Consider the following 18,309-nt stretch of genomic DNA (forward strand, 5'->3'; position numbering starts at 1 on the left):
CCCTTAGTAGACTGTCGCACACACACTAAAACTATCCCTACATGACAAAAGAGTCACACACACACACACACACATGCACACACACACACACGCGCGTTTGGTTCAGATCAATCTCGCACACTTCATATCACATGCAAAACACTTACTCTGGTTTTTTATTCATTTATTTATTAATTTTTAATGATGAAAGTCGTGAAAAAAATGATAATAATAAAAGAAAAAAGCCTGCATGATGTTTTCCTCTTCAAACATTCCCACCCTGGCTCTTTGAAACGTATTACATAGGATGCTTTTTATTTTATTTTATTCTTCTCCGTCTGAAGTGACGTTCAACAGAAATAAAATTAAATGAGTTTTACATGAAATCCGTCATAACAAAGTGAAAAATTCCGACAGCCGCGGCCTCCTACGGGAGCGCAGCCAGGGGGGGAAAACGACACTTTTAAGGGAAAAGCACAGCAGAACCTCACGTGAAGACAACATGACAAAATCCCAAAGCTTTAGAAATGGATTTTAGGTCTGAAGCTGGAAATTTGAGCTGGAGTTTAAGGTGAAGCGGAGAGTGAGGGAGAAAAAAGTGTTGAGTCTGGGGAATAAATACTCGTCTTCCTAAAAAGGCAAACAATTAAAATGGAGCGATAGGAATCTCATTCTGATACACATTCCAATAGGACATACAGTAACACACACACACACTGTATCTTACTTACGTTGTCCTCCGCATGAAATGTGAAGGTGTCGGAGGTTTGTCTCCACTGGGACGTGCAGCGTGATGTCCCTCGTCCTGCTGTTTTTACTGTGTGACGTATCAGTTCATCGTGTTTTTCCTCCTTATTATATATGTTTGGGAACCTGCGTGTGTTTGGACTGCGGGAGGAAACCGGAGTACGTGGAGGAAACCCAGCAAGCTGACGGGGAGAATATGCAATCTCTCCACACACACACACACACACACACACACCCCGAGGTGGGAATCAAACCCAGACCCTGGAGGTGCAAGGCGACAGCGCACCACCACTACACCACCGTGCTGTCTGTTTATATCCCTATAAAAAAAATTCTTACTCCATTTCTCTTTCTTCCTTTTTTCTCTTTTTAATTTTTTTTCGTCTTCCCTTTCTCCGTTCGAACTGTTGTAAAATAATACCCCTAAAACACACACACACACACACACACACAGCTATTTACTCTTAAGAATTTAAAGAGTCTGTGTGAGCTGAGGAGGAACAGGATGCTGGTCTGGAGGAGTGTGTGTGTGTGTGTGTGTGTGTGTGAACCTTGTAAAATAAATGGTGTTCCCAGACCTTACTACACATTCTGCACATGCTATATATACATGTGTGTGTGTGTGTTTGTGTGTGTGTGTAAAACTAAGTTCTCAGGGTCTCTGTGTAAATCTGTTTCAGTTTAAGGAGCACACTTCCTCTATCACACACACACACACACACACACACACACACACCCTAAAGACTCCAGCCAATCAGAATGCTGCGTTTCTCTATTAAACTGTGTTTCTCTGCGCTGCTGTAAACACGTTCAGGTTTTGTTTTTCTTGAGGTCGACGTCTAAACCAGTGAGAACTCGCCTCTCACACGTCGCTCTCACACGCAGTCCATCAGATACTTTAAATATTTGATTAGTAAATCATCAGACCACCTGAATAAACCTTCACGAGGCCCCTAATGGATGTAACTATTTTTTCAATTCAATTTCATTTATATAGTGTTTTTTAACAGCGGTCATTATTTTTTTACATTTAATTTTAATTTTTATTATTATTTTTTTTAATTATTATTCACTGGGGACAACAAAGACAGAACTTCACTGTCTGGGGCGAACAGGACATAAAACCTGAAACTGAAACTTGCTGTTTATGCTGTTTATGTTTGGGACACGCCCACCGGAGGTTTGGGACACGCCCACATTGCACTAATGATGTTCATGTGGAGTATATACTGAGTAACGTGGTGGTTTGGGACACGCCCACAGTGCACTAATGATGCTGTTTATGTGGAGTATATACTGAGTAACGTGGTGGTTTGGGACACGCCCACAGTGCACTAATGATGTTTATGTGGAGTATATACTGAGTAACGTGGTGGTTTGGGACAGGCCCACAGTGCAATAATGATGATGTTTATGGGGAGTATATACTGAGTAACGTGGTGGTTTGGGACAGGCCCACAGTGCACTAATGATGATGTTTATGGGGAGTATATACTGAGTAACGTGGTGGTTTGGGACACGCCCACAGTGCACTAATGATGTTCATGTGGAGTATATACTGAGTAACGTGGTGGTTTGGGACAGGCCCACAGTGCACTAATGATGCTGTTTATGTGGAGTATATACTGAGTAACGTGGTGGTTTGGGACACGCCCACAGTGCACTAATGATGATGTTTATGGGGAGTATATACTGAGTAATGTGGTGGTTTGGGACACGCCCACAGTGCACTAATGATGTTTATGTGGAGTATATACTGAGTAACGTGGTGTTTTGGGACACGCCCACAGTGCACTAATGATGTTTATGTGGAGTATATACTGAGTAACGTGGTGGTTTGGGACAGGCCCACAGTGCAATAATGATGTTTATGTGGAGTATATACTGAGTAACGTGGTGGTTTGGGACAGGCCCACAGTGCACTAATGATGATGTTTATGGGGAGTATATACTAAGTAACGTGGTGGTTTGGGACACGCCCACAGTGCACTAATGATGTTTATGTGGAGTATATACTGAGTAACGTGGTGGTTTGGGACAGGCCCACAGTGCACTAATGATGATGTTTATGGGGAGTATATACTGAGTAACGTGGTGGTTTGGGACAGGCCCACAGTGCACTAATGATGATGTTTATGGGGAGTATATACTGAGTAACGTGGTGGTTTGGGACACGCCCACAGTGCACTAATGATGTTTATGTGGAGTATATACTGAGTAACGTGGTGTTTTGGGACACGCCCACAGTGCACTAATGATGATGTTTATGGGGAGTATATACTGAGTAACGTGGTGGTTTGGGACACGCCCACAGTGCACTAATGATGTTTATGTGGAGTATATACTGAGTAACGTGGTGTTTTGGGACAGGCCCACAGTGCACTAATGATGATGTTTATGGGGAGTATATACTGAGTAACGTGGTGGTTTGGGACAGGCCCACAGTGCACTAATGATGTTTATGTGGAGTATATACTGAGTAACGTGGTGGTTTGGGACAGGCCCACAGTGCACTAATGATGATGTTTATGTGGAGTATATACTGAGTAACGTGGTGGTTTGGGACACAACCACAGCGAACTAATCATGTTCATGTGGAGTATATATTGAGTAAGGTGTTTGGTTTAGGACACGCCCACAGTGCACTAATGATGTTTATGTGGAGTATATATTGAGTAAGGTGTTTGGTTTAGGACACGCCCACAGTGCACTAATGATGTTTATGTGGAGTATATATTGAGTAAGGTGTTTGGTTTAGGACACGCCCACAGTGCACTAATGATGTTTATGTGGAGTATATATTGAGTAAGGTGTTTGGTTTAGGACACGCCCACAGTAGAAAGGAAAGAAACTTGCTTTTCTGCACACACACACATACACACATGTAAAAGAAAAAGGCCATAAAGTGAAACTTTAGACTATAAATGGATTGATTAGCGGGGCCGCGTGCAGGCCCTGTGATAATGAACGCTACAGAAACACGTCCTTTTATAGCGAGCGGTGAAAGAGCGCGCGGCTCGGAGATGATTAGAGGAATGTGAGAAACTCTGAGAAACGCTCTCTTCATCAGGGGGTCGAACATGTCGGGTCTCAGGAGCTTTAGAGGGAATTTGAGAATGTCGTACACAGCGGAGGTAAAAGTTGAAGTCCTGATTAGCATTATTAGTGAAAATGGATACGGTTGGAAAAAACCACGGCGTGATCTGGTGTGTGTTCTCCCGCACACACACACACACGGCTAACCTCAGCATGTGCATGTGGCTGCGTCCCAAATCACACAGAGATAGTACACACAAGATCGCCAAGTCTACGACAGACCTTGGCTCACATGGGACTTGCTTTTACATCCTGGTTTTCCGGTTTAAGCTCCACCCCCTGACCAAACCCACATGATCACGCAGCGCTAAAGCTGCAGGAGGTCCACAGGGGCGGCGTGTGGGTGCTTTATGTTCTTACATCACATGAAAGATGGACATGTGTGGGGATTGGGACACGCCCGCGGCGGAAATCAAACATCTCAGTGTTTGTGTGGCTGCAAGTGAAGGGAGGTCTTTAAAAGTATCTCTGAACTCTGTGTTTGATCACATGCCCTTAAATTGTTACTAAATGAATTAAAGTTCAAAGTCAAAAGGAATCGAGACGCAACGTTCGGGTGGGTTTTACCAGCCAGTCTCCATCCTTATATAGGAGTGCTGATGTCATATACAGTTATCGTTTGCATGTGGTTTAATATCACACACACACACACACACACACACACACACACACACACACACACACACACACACACATACAATGCAGTTCTCATCTTTCTCTAAACAGGCTCGAATGTTCTCCATTACCTCTATCCTGGCACTCTGGGTGCTCGTTAACATCCTCCTTTTGACCTGCAACCGAGGACTTGCTGGTCCGTTGTCATGACAACCTTGAGAGGACAGTGACATTCGCACCCTATGCCTGTGACATGGCTCTTGGTTTACTCTTCTGGTGGTGTTTTTTTTTTCATTTTCATGTGTCCCTCAGCTATTGATCAGACATTTGGGATCCATGAAACACACAAACACACACACACACACATGCTTCATTAAGTATAAATTCATGAAGAGTTGTATTGGCCCCGCCCCTTATTTAAGAAATATTCATGGTTAGATTTACCTGGTGAGTTAATTCACTTTGATTGTATTTCCATAAGTGTGAAATGTAAACATAATCACATGTACCTGCATTCACTCTGTGTGTGTGTGTGTGTGTGTGTGTGTGTGTGTGTGTGTGTGTGTGTGTGGAGTAATTAACCTGGAACGTGTTTAACACTCAGTCACAGCTTTATACCACACGGACTGTACAGTCCCACACGCCGCTGGTGCTTAATGACATCATAATGGAACAAGATAAACAATCTCTCACTCAAAAACAACAAGTAGCTGATAAACACCACCGGTGTGTCTGTCTGTTCTCTCTCTCTCTCTCTCTCTCTCTCTTTCCATCACTCTGTTTCCTTCCTTTGCTTTATTGTCTCACTTTATCTTTCTCTCCATCAATCCGTCTCACAATCACTTTCTCTCTCTCTCTTTTTCTCTCTCTCCATCACTCTTTAACACTGTCCCTCTCTCTCTATCACTCCGTCTATCTCTTATTCTCGGTCCCGCTCTCTCTCTCTGTCTCTCTCTTCATCACTCTGTCTGTCTTTATCACTCTGTCTTTCTCTCCCTCTCCATCACCCTCTCTTTCTCTCCAGATCTCTCTCTCTCCATCACTTTGTCCCCTCTCTCTGTATTCATCTTTCTCTCTCTCTCTCCATCACTCTGTCCCCCTCTCTCCATTACTTTCTCTCTCCACCACTCTGTCTTTCCCACCCTGTCTGTCCCCCCTCTCTCTCTCTTGCTCTCTATCACTCCATCCCTCTCTATTTCTCTCTCCATCTGTCTATCTATCTGTCCTATACACACTACCTTACTCTCTCTCTTTCTTTTCAGTTTTCTCAGCCCTGCCCTCTTTATCCCCCCACATCTCTCTCTCTCTCACTCCCATGCTTCCTCTCTTTCTATCTCTCCCTCTCTCTCTCTCACTCCCATACTCCCTCTCTCCCATAAAGACGCACTACAGGAAACCCTCCGGTATCAGACTGACCTCCTCTTTCTCTCTCTCTCTCTCCATACACACACACACACACACACACACACACTCTTACACACAATGTCAATATTAGAGGAGAAACGAACATGTGTGTGCGTGTGTGTGTGTGTGTGTAACAGAGCTCTCGGTGTAGTTTGGAAGAAGATGAACATCTGTTTGTAATCTCAACTTCAGGAGAACTTCATGAGGGATTCGCTGATCAGAGAAACGGTAACGTGAAGTTTTGACTTTTCTGCTGATGAACTTCATGTAACAGGACGTGAGATCAGAGCGCGCGGTTAATCACCAGCGAGCCGCCGTGCAGGTTTTAATAATGATCTCATCTGTACTGTCAGTACAAGACCTGCACGGATAAAGAGTGTTTTTACTGCTTAAGTGTGTTAACATGTGTGTGTGTGTGTGTGTGTGTGTGTGTGTAAAAAAGTAAGTTTAATTACCTTTTTCATTCATTAAAAAAAAAGATTTTGTTGCTTTTTCTTTTGTTTAAAAACTGAGCTGAAGATCAGGTTAAAAATAATTTTTAAACATTCCAACCAATAGTTCATCAAATTACTATAAAAAAGTTGGAGAAGTTCTTGGCAGTACAAACGTTTCTCAGCTTTCCCTGTGAGAGCACACACACTCTTCGTTTCTACATCAAATCCTAGTGCAGAATCCGACCAGAACCTTTTTAGGAGGCCAAGAACCCTGGAGGAACCTTCACTCTCCAACAGTGTAGCGCTCGCTAAAACCACGTCTTTATATCGTTTGTGTTTTTTAAGAGAATCCGAACGGTCTGAAACGTTGTACTCCGGGTTCACTTTCTCTCCAGCAACTTGTGCAACAAGCGTGTGCTCCGGCTGTCAGATCGTTCCCCGAAGGTTCTCTCAGCGTGGGTTTGTGTCTTAACCGCGAGACGTCAAAATCACGTCAAAACTCTTACCTTAAAGTTAAACTCGCTTTAGGATCGTTTGAAGCTCGGGAGAGTCCAGGGTTCGAGGTTAAAGTAAAAGCTGTGAGGCTCGCGGCACCCTAACCCGCAATCAGGGAAAGAACCGCGCCGGGTAACGGCGTCAGTGCCGTGCTCGGTACCTCAAGACAAAAACATTTATATCTGGTTTTATTTTGGTTGTTTGTTTTTTCATTTTATATTTAAATAAATATGTCTTTAACATTATTTGTTTTTGCACACAAAATGAAGAGAATCTTGCACTTTTGGCCATGAACATTCACACTGCTGACACACGCACACACACACACACACACACCATTTAAGAATCCTGTTTCAAATCGTACTGCTGTGATACTCACACACGTTTTTGTCTTTTTACTTTTAAACTTTACAATTTCATCTCGTAACTTCTGCTCCAGTGTCATTTTTTAAAGTTTAATTTCAATTCTATTTTCCTTTTACTAAATGTAAAATTCCTGCTTAACTTTTTATTAGTTTTATTACAAAAACTGAAAAATCTAGTTTAATTAATTGTATTTTCCAGTGTAATGTTTTTTTATTTGTGGTATAATTTCTGTTTAATTAATTTAGTTAATATTTCCATCACAGACGGCTGTATTAGTGTTTCACTGCAAAATATGTTTTAATTATTACCATAAAAGTGATTATGGCCGCCTGGTGCCCTAAGTCTCCTGGGATAGGCTCCGCCCCTGTGACCCTGTGACCCTGTGTATGTACAGGATAATATTACCCTAGACGAGTGCGGGTGGATACAGTAGATTATTTTGTCACTGGATAGAGAACAATATAATTAGGTGCATTAAAATACAATAAAAAGGATTAAAGGATGAACATAAATATAAACAAGTACAAATGCAAAACTAAAGAAGAAAATAGATCATAGAGGCCCGGTGTGGTCTGTCGGGTGGTGACTGGGGACGATATACAGGGTTAAAGAAACTGAACCCAACGCTGTCAGTGCAGCTGCAGATGTTAGCCTGTCGCATGTGTTTAGCGTTTAACAACGCGCATTACTTTAACAACTTTCAGTCGACATTTTCAGGGAGATCTTTTATAAAGTTTTCAGCCTGCAAAAAATGCAAGTTTTTTTTTTTGGGTTGTTCTTGCAAAAAAAAAAAAAAAAAAAAATCTCCTCGTCAGCACGAAATGGAGAAAGACCTGAATTGCATTTACGCATCAGTTGGCACTTACACACGCATCGTACGGGTTTCTCCGCTGTCTTATACACTGTAACATAAAAGTGATGGAGCTTCCTTTAACGCAGCCACTGATGCAGTGATTAAACTGTAATTTCCAATCAAATTACATCTCAAGATGGACAGAGCTTTCACTGTGTGTGTGTGTGTGTGTGTGTGTGAGAGAGAGAGGGTAAACAGAAAGGGTTTGTAGTGTTTTTTTTTGCACGTTTAGTTCGTGTCAGAATTTCAAGCATTTACACAATCTGACGTTTTTTTCCCTCACTTGAGCAAAACTCCTGCCATAAAACTCACGCATTTACCTTCTTATTAAACACGTTAATATAAGTCAGAAACCCCACTGTGCCTTCACGCTGCCTGAGTTTCTCTCCTTTTCCAAGTGTCATTGTGTCTGTAGATTTAAACAAAACAAACCAATCAGAATGCAGAGAATAATAATAATAATAATAATAATAATAATAATAATAATAGATCACCTTAAGACGGTGTGTTAGCTTAGCGATTAGCATTGTCACATTGCACCTCTGGGGTCTGGGTTCGATTCCAACCTCCAGGTCTGTGAGCATGTTCTCCCCTTGATGGGTTTCCTCCGGGTTCTCCGGTTTCCTCCCTCAGTCCAAAAACATGCAGATTAGGCTAACTGGCTTCCCAAATTGCCTGTAGTGTGTGAATGAGTGTGTGAATATGTACATATGTGTGTGTGTGCACTCTGTGATGGATTGGCCCAGACCCCCCCTACTGTAAAAGCTAATCTTTAGCTAAAATCTGATGCTACAGATGTGAATTTAACATTAACGATGCTAACTAAGAATAACACTAAGCTAATATTCAGGCTGATTATAACTAGCCATGTATAGGAACACACTGCTCAGCATCTGTGATGTCCTACTGTGGACTCCCTGTTAAAATGGAGATGATGTAACACATATGTAAATGTCGTGTGAAGTGTTCTACCTCACTTTCCATCTTCGCTGTTGATTTGCTCATCAGGCTGCCGGAGTGCACAGGTGGATTCTTCTTGGTTCCGGAGCAGAAAATGCTGAAGTGATTCAGGGCTGTGATTCCACACTGAGTATAAAAAGGCGCTCACAATACAGTGCAATCAGACCCGTGAACAAACCCCTAACACGCACAGACCGGGAACCGTGGAACTGCAGCTCCGTGGTCGGCCTGCAGGGGTTCTGGTTTAGCCATTTCTCGAGAATGAGCATGCTCTGGAGCATAGGTACGACCTGGTCCAAAAACAATAAGTCAAGGTTCAGACAGGGATGGACCGCACAAATTCCAAAGCTGTGAACAAACAAGATCCAACAAATGAAGATGAAAGTGCAGAGGTAAATGCACAAGCATAAAACCTACGAAGGGCTCAGACTGTTACATGGGAGGATTGAGAGTTTATGAAGAGGCAAAGAAGCAAAACTGGCTAATGTAGTTAGTGACGAATGAAACCAAACAAGTATCAAAGACCAAATATGGAAACAGGACACAACTGTTAACTTCAGTCTCTGTACAATTACTGCCTGACATTTCTGATCTCTTTATGAAAGCGCTGTGAATTTCCCCTGATTCAGGTTCTTGATGGTCTTGGTTGCTCATTCAGACCTGTCACAAAGTGTCAATTAACTTACATCTTTGAATGTGACGGACCTATGAAGGACCTACTACACCTTACCATCTGCTATAACCTGTCAAGACCTGCACTAATTAGTAGTTTAGTGCACAGGATAAGATTTAGTCTAAGGTTTAGTATATATAAAGTTTAAGCCGTTAATTAAGTATCTATACAGCTCTTACATTGTTCACCTAAACACTAAACTGGTGCTAATAACACCAAAGTCACGGGTTCGATCCTTGTACAGGTCAGCTTCCTTTGGTTTAGTGCGTTATGGCTCTAAGTTACTTATCGAAACGTCGGCCGTTCAAGCATCAGCAGGTTACCGTTGTTAGGCCCTTGAGCAAGTCCCTTAACCCTGAGTGCTCCAAGGCACTGTATAATGGCTAATCCCAGCGTGCTAACAAAAGCTGGTATATGTGAAGCCTAAAAAATTTCACTATTCAGTAATGTATCCATCCATCTAGGAACCTCTGTAGTCCAACTAGGGACTGTGAAAGCCATTGTATTTATTCCCATTTTACGACCTTGGTGGGACCTTCCGGTCAACATTTACACGCATTCACATTGGTGGAAACACCAATTAGCCTAATCCGCATGTCTCTGGACTGTGGGAGGAAACCTAAGTACCTGGAGGAAACCCACCAAGCACGGGGAAACCATGCAAACTTCATGCACACAAACTCCAACATGGGAATTGAACCTGGGACCTGGTGCTGCAAGGTGACCGTGTTAATAATCGTTGCATTGTATACAGTATGCATATATATGCATATTCTTGTTGTGAAGAGCTATGAGCCACCTACGAATCTTAACAACTACTTATGAACTGCTATGAGTGCCCAGCTACAAGCTTCTAAACCTTGACACCACATACATACGCATGTAGCAGGTTTGGAACACCGTGACACAAAGAGCTCTTAATAGAAAAAACACTCTATCAAAAATGACCCCCAAAAAAATGCATAATGGTGATAGATTGAATGATTGCTTAACTGACTCATAGTTTGCTTTATAGATGGATTTGTTATAAATACATTTCACTCAGATAGATTATTCACCTACTCATTTACACACACACGCACACACACACACTAAGCAGCAGCAGCAGCAAACACTTGCACCACTTATAACACAGAGAGGACGAGAAAGAAAAAAAAAATGATTACACTATAAACCACAGAGGCACGATCCCAGCAGCTGAGGAACACAGGGGATTCGAACATGTGTATAAACATGTGGCGAAGCCTTTCACACACACACACGCACAAACGCGCACACATACTCTTTCCATTAGGAACCCAAACCCTTTCACACGCGACTCATCCCACCAGAGATTCGTTGTCAGTGGGAATCTGCTTTTCTTTCTCAGGGTTTATTTTTTTTCTCTTCGCTCCAAGCTGAGGCCTTCACGTGTCGATTTTCACTCCCTTTCACTCAGGCCTCCTGTCCAGAGCTTTCGCAATGGTGTTAAAATCCTGGGGGTTAAAAATCATTATGAGTAATAGCACTAATATAAAAGCATTTCACAATACGACACACAGTTGTTTGTGTTCTTTCTTTCTCTCTCTCTCTTGTTCTTTCTCTGCTTTAGGGATCCCTCGTATTCCTTTATATTACCATAGTATTTCTTTACAAAACGCTGGTATGTTCAATTTTAAAAGAATCCCACATTCATGTGTTTGCACAATATGCATCTACTTTTGCTTTTCAGAATCCTGCAGTTCCTTTCAAAGAGCAATGATTCACAGTTTCAGTGTCTAGGGAGGCGTAAATTTATTTCTCAATCATTCTGCAAAATAACACCAGATCATGGTTAGTTGATCATATTTCTTTCTCCCTATCGTTTTCTCTACGCTTTTATTGCATGCTTGTGCTTGTCAAGTGCACAGCACCGATGCACATTATGATTTTGCCAAGTGATAGGATCCCTGGGGTTGAAAGGGTGGAATATTAAGTTTAATTTAAAATAGACTTTTTGTATTTCAGGATTTTGTTAGCTTGGCATAATTCCCAAGCACAAGTTGCACAATATAACAGATTTACTGCCACACAACTTCTGCACAGAACATCCGATGTACAAAGTTAGGGATCCTAAGTGGCGCAACAGAGATCCATCATCCAGACATCACGAGTTTGAATCCTGATGAGTTTGAGTCCTAGGGAGAAAAATTGGCCGATCTTTTATGAGGGAGGGGGGGCATACCAGCAACCCTATTCAATCATGGGATGTTAGATCATGCAACTGGATGTGGAGGATAGCAATTTGCTTCAAGTGTGTTACGCTGCACCCTGACACTCCCATGCATGGGCAGCAGTTCGAAAAGCAGGTGCTGCTAACTGGGTCTAGTAAATATTTGCCTTAGATCTTATTTGTCACACAGACATTACAGCACAGTAAAATTCTTTCCTCGCATATCCCAGCATAGGTGGGGTCAGAGCGCAGGGTGAGCCATGATACAGCACCCTTGGAGTAGATAGGGTTAAGGGACTTGCTCAAGGGCCCAACAATGGCAGCTCCTGGTGGATCTGGGGCTCGAACTATCAACCTTTTAATTAGTAACTCAATGCCTTAACCCCTTTAAGTCATAACTGCCCTGTGACTAAGACCTGCCTACATTCAAAGGAAAAGGCAATTTGACTGACAGATAATACCAGATAATTAACCACAAGGGACCTTTTATGAGAAATACATGGTATAACCAGTCTCCACCACATAAGGTGGTAAGAATGTGTGTTTCTAAAAATTTTTTTAAGGTAATAGTAGATTTTAACAATGAAATGGAATGAGGTCATGGTTGTTACCATGGGTGAAGCTATTGCAGGGTGTCCTCTTGTGGTCTGCAGATTTAGAGGTACGACTAAGGTGGGTACTCTGAGGTGTTGGGAGCAAGATGTAAGATGTTGCTTAAAGACCCCCCAAAGGTTCAGACCCCCTGGTAACGAAAGACCTTTTCTTGTTTTCCATCTTCACACATGAAAGATTATATTGTTTACTCACCAAACAAGAAACACAATTCCCTGATTACAATTTTGACTGCAACTTTTCATCTACTGTCTCTTTGTTTTTTTTTGTGTTTTTTACAGAGCCAGAATATTTCCACCAAATCCCGGTAAACTTCCATCAAAAACAAGCTTGTACATCACCATGGAATCCTGCCACTCCTGCCTGAACCTGAGCACAACCAATGAGTCCGGGGCTCTCCATGACCCCTCGAACCAATCGTGTGATTTTCTCTCATTCTCCAGCTCTCACTACCAGCAGACCATAATTCCTGTTATTTATTTTCTAATCTTCATCCTGGGTTTCCTTGGGAACACGCTAGCAGTGTGTGTGCTGGGTCAGAAGTCACTGAGGTGTTCTGTTGCAAACACATACCTGTTAAACCTGGCCCTGTCTGACCTTATCTTTATTTCTGCGCTTGTGTTTTGGGCGGTGCATTACCTCCGGGAATACGACTGGCCGTTTGGGTGGTTCATGTGCAAGCTGTGTGGCTCTTTGACGTCGTTAAACACCTATGCTAGCATCTACTTTATCATGGGAATGAGCATTGATCGGTATCGTGTCATAGTCTACCCGCTGCACTCGCATTGCTCAGAAAGTGCGTATAACGCAAGGACTGTGTTTAATGCCAGGTGTGTGTGCGGCGTCATCTGGATCTTAGCGATGCTCACAACCATCCCGGTGCTTGTTTTCCGGCAAACGCATTACTCTGTTGAGCATAACGTGACGGCCTGCGTGATGATTTACCCGGATAGGCTCTGGCACGGAATGCTAACGCTGGCTAAGAACATTTTTGGCTTTGTGATCCCTTTTCTAGTCATTGCACTGTGCTACAGCCGAATCAGGTGTCATTTGCTGGTGTCGCCAGAGTTAGTGGAACCTGATTCGTCACGCTTGGAGCGTGCACGCCGCATCGCATTCGCCATAGTCATGGCGTTCTTCCTCTGTTGGTTCCCATTTCACACGCTGTCCTTCATGGGCGTGTTGCAGGAGCTTGGTGTGCATTGGAGCTGCGAAGTTCAGCAGGTGATAAGGGTCATGATGGCTCCTGCGCTCTGCCTTGGCTTCGCCAACTCTGCCATCAACCCGCTGCTCTACTGCTTTGTGGGGAATCGATTTCGCCAGCAGCTGCGCCGCCTCTGGAAAGCAAAAGTGCAAAAGATTGGAACAAAGCGGCATGACTCTCTCAGCATGCAGATCAGCTCCGTCTCACGAAAACTGAGTAACACCAAAGATACAATGGCCTCACTCTCTGTGGAGGACAAACTGTGAGAACGGAACTTTTTGACACACGTTATTGACGGTCATGAGGTTTAAAACTGTTAATGACCGAGGAAAACAGTAGGAAAACAATCACAAACCTCAACAGCTTCTTCACATACTGTATGTTTTCTTCAATACCAGGAATTACCTTCATTATGACCCAAAACATCCTACCAAACATCTGCGGGTTCAGACATACCAAAAAACATCAACGTTAAACCATTATGAAATATTGATTACCACAAGCGGGCACTGTTCATGTGGACGTGTACCATAATAAGGATGACCTGATGGAAAGTGGAGCATGACAAAAACCCAAAACAAAATAGTGGGCTCTACTGCACCGGAGGACAAATGGCATCTCACATTTGTGTGCCACCAAAGAACAGGAGTGGAATGTGCAAGAGTATTTTATGCTACCATTTTAGCATCATGGCGACCTCTGGTGGTGTGGAGGGCAAAGTGCAACGTTATCATGTGCAGGACGCAGGACAAGAGCGGACAATGGATTCTTACTGGTTTAGAGTAGCACATGATCTAGTCTAGAAAAGTCTAGATGGTCTAGCACGTTTGTGCACTGGATTTGATATTTATGCTAGCACCTTATGTAGTGCACTAGCACCAATTAAGAGCTATTTAAGACACAATTTCTAAGTAGTAAGACGTATAAAGACACAACTCTTTACTGTTTATTTGTACTATTGGATTAAAATGCCCTATAAGAACCTTTTCAGGATGTATGACATATGCTTGTGTTTCAGGGAAGACGTTACGCTAAATCACGTTATAACGATGCTAAGGTCGTCAGTACAACTTAGCTCACGATACACGCACATTAGTAAACTCGCTGTAGGACACCAGGACGTCTAGCTAGCTATAACAGGTCGAGTCACGAATAGCACCAAAGCACTTACACACAGATCAAGCTCTAAAAAAAGATAAGCCATGCGACGTGTGTTAAGTTGTTCACGCAGAGGTCTGACACTCGAGATTTGTGTCTGAGGCAGAACGATTTCATGGCCGTGCTGTGCCTGGGGCCGCAACCCTGGGAGAATGTTAGCAATGTTAAAAACTGCACAGAATGCATTACATCACCGGTCACAACTAGTGTGTACACACACACATGCACACACACACATGGAGTACAGATAAGACCTCTCTGTAATCATCTGTGTGTTTTATGGACTTATGGTTTTAGAGTGCTTTTCTTGGCAAATCTGTTGGCAAGATTATTCTCTCTCTCTCTCAATGTGTGTGTGTGTGTGTGTGTGTGTGTGTGTGTGTGTTTTCACTGTGTATTGGATTTAACCCTTTTGTTCCTGAATTGCCCTGTAATTCTACATACACTAACTCTTACAGTACCTGTCAGGTTCAGGTGCTGGCTCATAAATAAACAAGCAAGTTATTATTCATGGAAATGTAAAGAATCTTCTTGGTATTCACAGGAAAAATATTGTTTTAGTCTTTAAATACAATTTTTTATCAAAGCATCATAACACATTCCGCATTAACAGAAACATTGTGACATTTTGTAATCATGAGTGAAGATGAAAAATAACATTACTATTGAATTTTGATTCTTGGAATGAAGTAGAGTCACGGAGACGCAACATGATTAATGCTCGCCTGAAATATCAGTAACGTTAGACAGAAAGAAAGGGAAAAAAAGTCCAATAAAAAAGAATATGAAACACCTTTACAGCATATTAATCCAGTAATAAAACTGTGTTTCTGTGTGTGTGTGTGTGTGTGTGTATGTCTATGATGTCCAGAAGTGTAGTATTCCCCTTACACACATTAATCAGGCAAACGCTTATCGTATACTTTTCTTCACTTACATACGACACGCAGCATGTGGATGGTTTATCTGTTTATATTTACGTTTCCAGTTAAAGTCATTTAAAAAAGTGCAGACGAGGATGAAATAAACTATAGAGTGAGAAAATGAAATAGGAATATTTAAAACTAACTTACTAAATAAACACTGTACATTTTAGAATATAAAAACTTTTAATATTAATAATTAAGTAAATGTGTGTTAAAGGTAATAAATAATTAAGTAAATGCATATTAAGTTAAAAAAATGGTTAAATACATAAATTTATTATTTAAAAAAATAAATATATAAAATAAAAAGCAAAAATGTAACAAATAAATCGTTATAATATAAACAGATAAACATATAAAAAGTAAATGATAAATAAATAAATATTACATAAATAAGAATAAATAAATGAATAAGTAAATGACATATTAATTAATAAATAAATAATAAAGGGAATAAATAGGAAACATTGAATACTTTAACAATTTAAATATAAATAAATAAATAAATAAATAAATAACACCACTAGCAGGCAATATGTTATAGGTTTTTGAAAATTGTAATTGATAAGTATTTTACAACTATACGAAAAAAAAGTAGTAAATAAAGTAAATAAAGTAAGTAAATGAAAACAGAATTAGAATCGAGTTTAATGCACGCGCAGTAACGAAAGAAACGTGAACCAAAACAATCCCAAACCCACGACTCAAACAATCTGAACCTGAGATCCTCAAATATTAATTATCACACTTTTCTTGACTAAATGTCTGATTATTCATGTCTACTTTTTTCTTTTTTCTTGGAACGTGGGGTTTTTGTTGCTCAGAGATTATGAAAAAAAATAATAATATAAAACGTCTGTGTCAAGACATGACTGCAGTCCAGCTGGGAGCGTTTATACTGCTGATGTGTGTGTGTGTGTGTGTGTGTGTGTGTGTGTATGTGTGTACAGTTCCTCTGAATCCTTTTCACACTGTTAAATGATGTGATATGATGTCATGTCATGTTAAGGATTATGATGTGATGTGATGTCATGTGATGTAGAAATGAGTTTAAGAATGAAGCGGATGTGGAAACTAATGCTGGACCTCATTACATCTGAGTCAAATATAATAAACTATTATTGGGAAAAATATATATAATTATTATACTGTACTTTATTTAAACTGTGGAAGATGTTCGAGCAGAGTGTATTTAACTTATATCTAAAAATAATGATAAAAATCATATTTCTGTCTTCAACTAATTCTGTAATCCTGATGATTAAATCCAGCCTTTATGTTGAAGGTCTTGTGTATGTTATATTCTTGTGTAACTTTCTATTTATTGTCTTAATTAACATCATGGGATGTGGACGAAGGAATAGAGAGCGACCAAGTAGGAGGAAGTGGCATCACTTTTTTTTTGCATCTCTTGCTTTCTTTTCACCATTTAAATTATTATTATTATTATTATTATTATTATTATTATTATTTTCACCCTTTACCCTAAGAACCCCCTGTAGCACAGTCCTATCTCATTATAAATAACATCAATCTTTTCCACCTAACAGACTGATTTATGGAGCCGCTACGTGAGGAGTGAAACCCCAGACACCTCAGGTCTACACCTGCCCTATTGACAGGTCGGATCTGCACAGTGGGTAACTCGGGGTTGACTTTCTGCCCCACACGCTGCTCAAAGAGGCCTCGAGGATGTTGAAACCACATGCCTTCCTTCCTGCACACACCACCGCAGCATCTTTCTTCGCATAAAAAAATTCTTACTTATATGTGTATCAGTCTCCTGAACTGACATCTACATGACAAAATAATGACGTACAGTAGAGTAAAGCAAAGTGCAAAAATCTTAGCTAACCTGTGGCTTTGCTTTTTTATTTTATGACATAAATTAAGTCTTTAATTTAAATTAGTTTAAATTCAAATGTACAGATTATATATACACAGTGGGTACAGAAAGTATTCAGACCCCCTTAAATTTTTTACTCTTTGTTATTTTGCAGCCATTTGGTAAAATCATTTAAGTTCATTTTGTTCCTCATTAACGTTCACACAGCACCCCATGTTGACAAAAACACAGAATTGTTGACATTTTTGCAGATTTATTAAAAAATAAAAACCGAACTATCACATGGTCCTAAGTATTCAGACCCTTTGATGTGACACTCATACGTATATTAAACTAAGGTGCTGTCCATTTCTTCTGATCATCCTTGAGATGGTTCTACACCTACATTTGAGTCCAGCTGTGTTTGATTCTACTGATTGGACTTGATTAGGAAGCCACACACCTGTCTATATAAAACCTTACAGCTCACAACGCATGTCAGAGCAAATGAGAATCATGAGGTCAAAGGAACTGCCTGAAAAGCTCAGAGACAGAATCGTGGCACGGCACAGGTTACAAAACATTTCTGCTGCACTTAAGGTTCCTAAGAGCACAGTGGCCTCCATAATCCTTAAATGGAAGACCCAACCCGAGGTGGGAATTAAACCTGGACACTGGAGGTGCAAGGCCACAGTGCTATCTACTACACCACCATGCCACCTATATGTAATAAAATTTTTTTTTTTTAGAAGACAAGAGGCAAAAAAAAGC

General features: G+C 41.1%; 1 protein-coding gene across 2 annotated transcripts; it reads left to right on the forward strand.

The window, feature by feature from the left end:
* The first annotated feature begins 5,306 nt into the window (after positions 1-5,306).
* agtr2 (angiotensin II receptor, type 2) lies at positions 5,307-17,751 on the forward strand. Of its 2 annotated transcripts, none has more exons than XM_053485634.1 (3): positions 5,307-5,840; positions 5,979-6,069; positions 12,707-17,751. In XM_053485634.1, exon 3 carries the CDS (start codon positions 12,768-12,770, stop codon positions 13,893-13,895), a length of 1,128 nt encoding a protein of 375 aa, XP_053341609.1. In that variant the 5' UTR covers positions 5,307-5,840; positions 5,979-6,069; positions 12,707-12,767; the 3' UTR covers positions 13,896-17,751. The 2 variants fall into 2 exon arrangements, with proteins under 2 accessions (XP_053341609.1, XP_053341610.1); XM_053485635.1 differs by lacking the exon at positions 5,307-5,840 and adding an exon at positions 11,334-11,434 and having other exon boundaries at positions 5,870-6,069.
* The last annotated feature ends 558 nt before the right edge of the window (positions 17,752-18,309 follow it).

This window comes from Clarias gariepinus, chromosome 24 (assembly GCF_024256425.1).
Source record: "Clarias gariepinus isolate MV-2021 ecotype Netherlands chromosome 24, CGAR_prim_01v2, whole genome shotgun sequence".
Taxonomy (NCBI): Eukaryota; Metazoa; Chordata; class Actinopteri; order Siluriformes; family Clariidae; genus Clarias; species Clarias gariepinus.

Bases quoted from the DNA above. Each gene is read 5' to 3' on its own strand.
- agtr2 (XM_053485634.1), top strand. From the start codon at position 12,768: ATGGAATCCTGCCACTCCTGCCTGAACCTGAGCACAACCAATGAGTCC.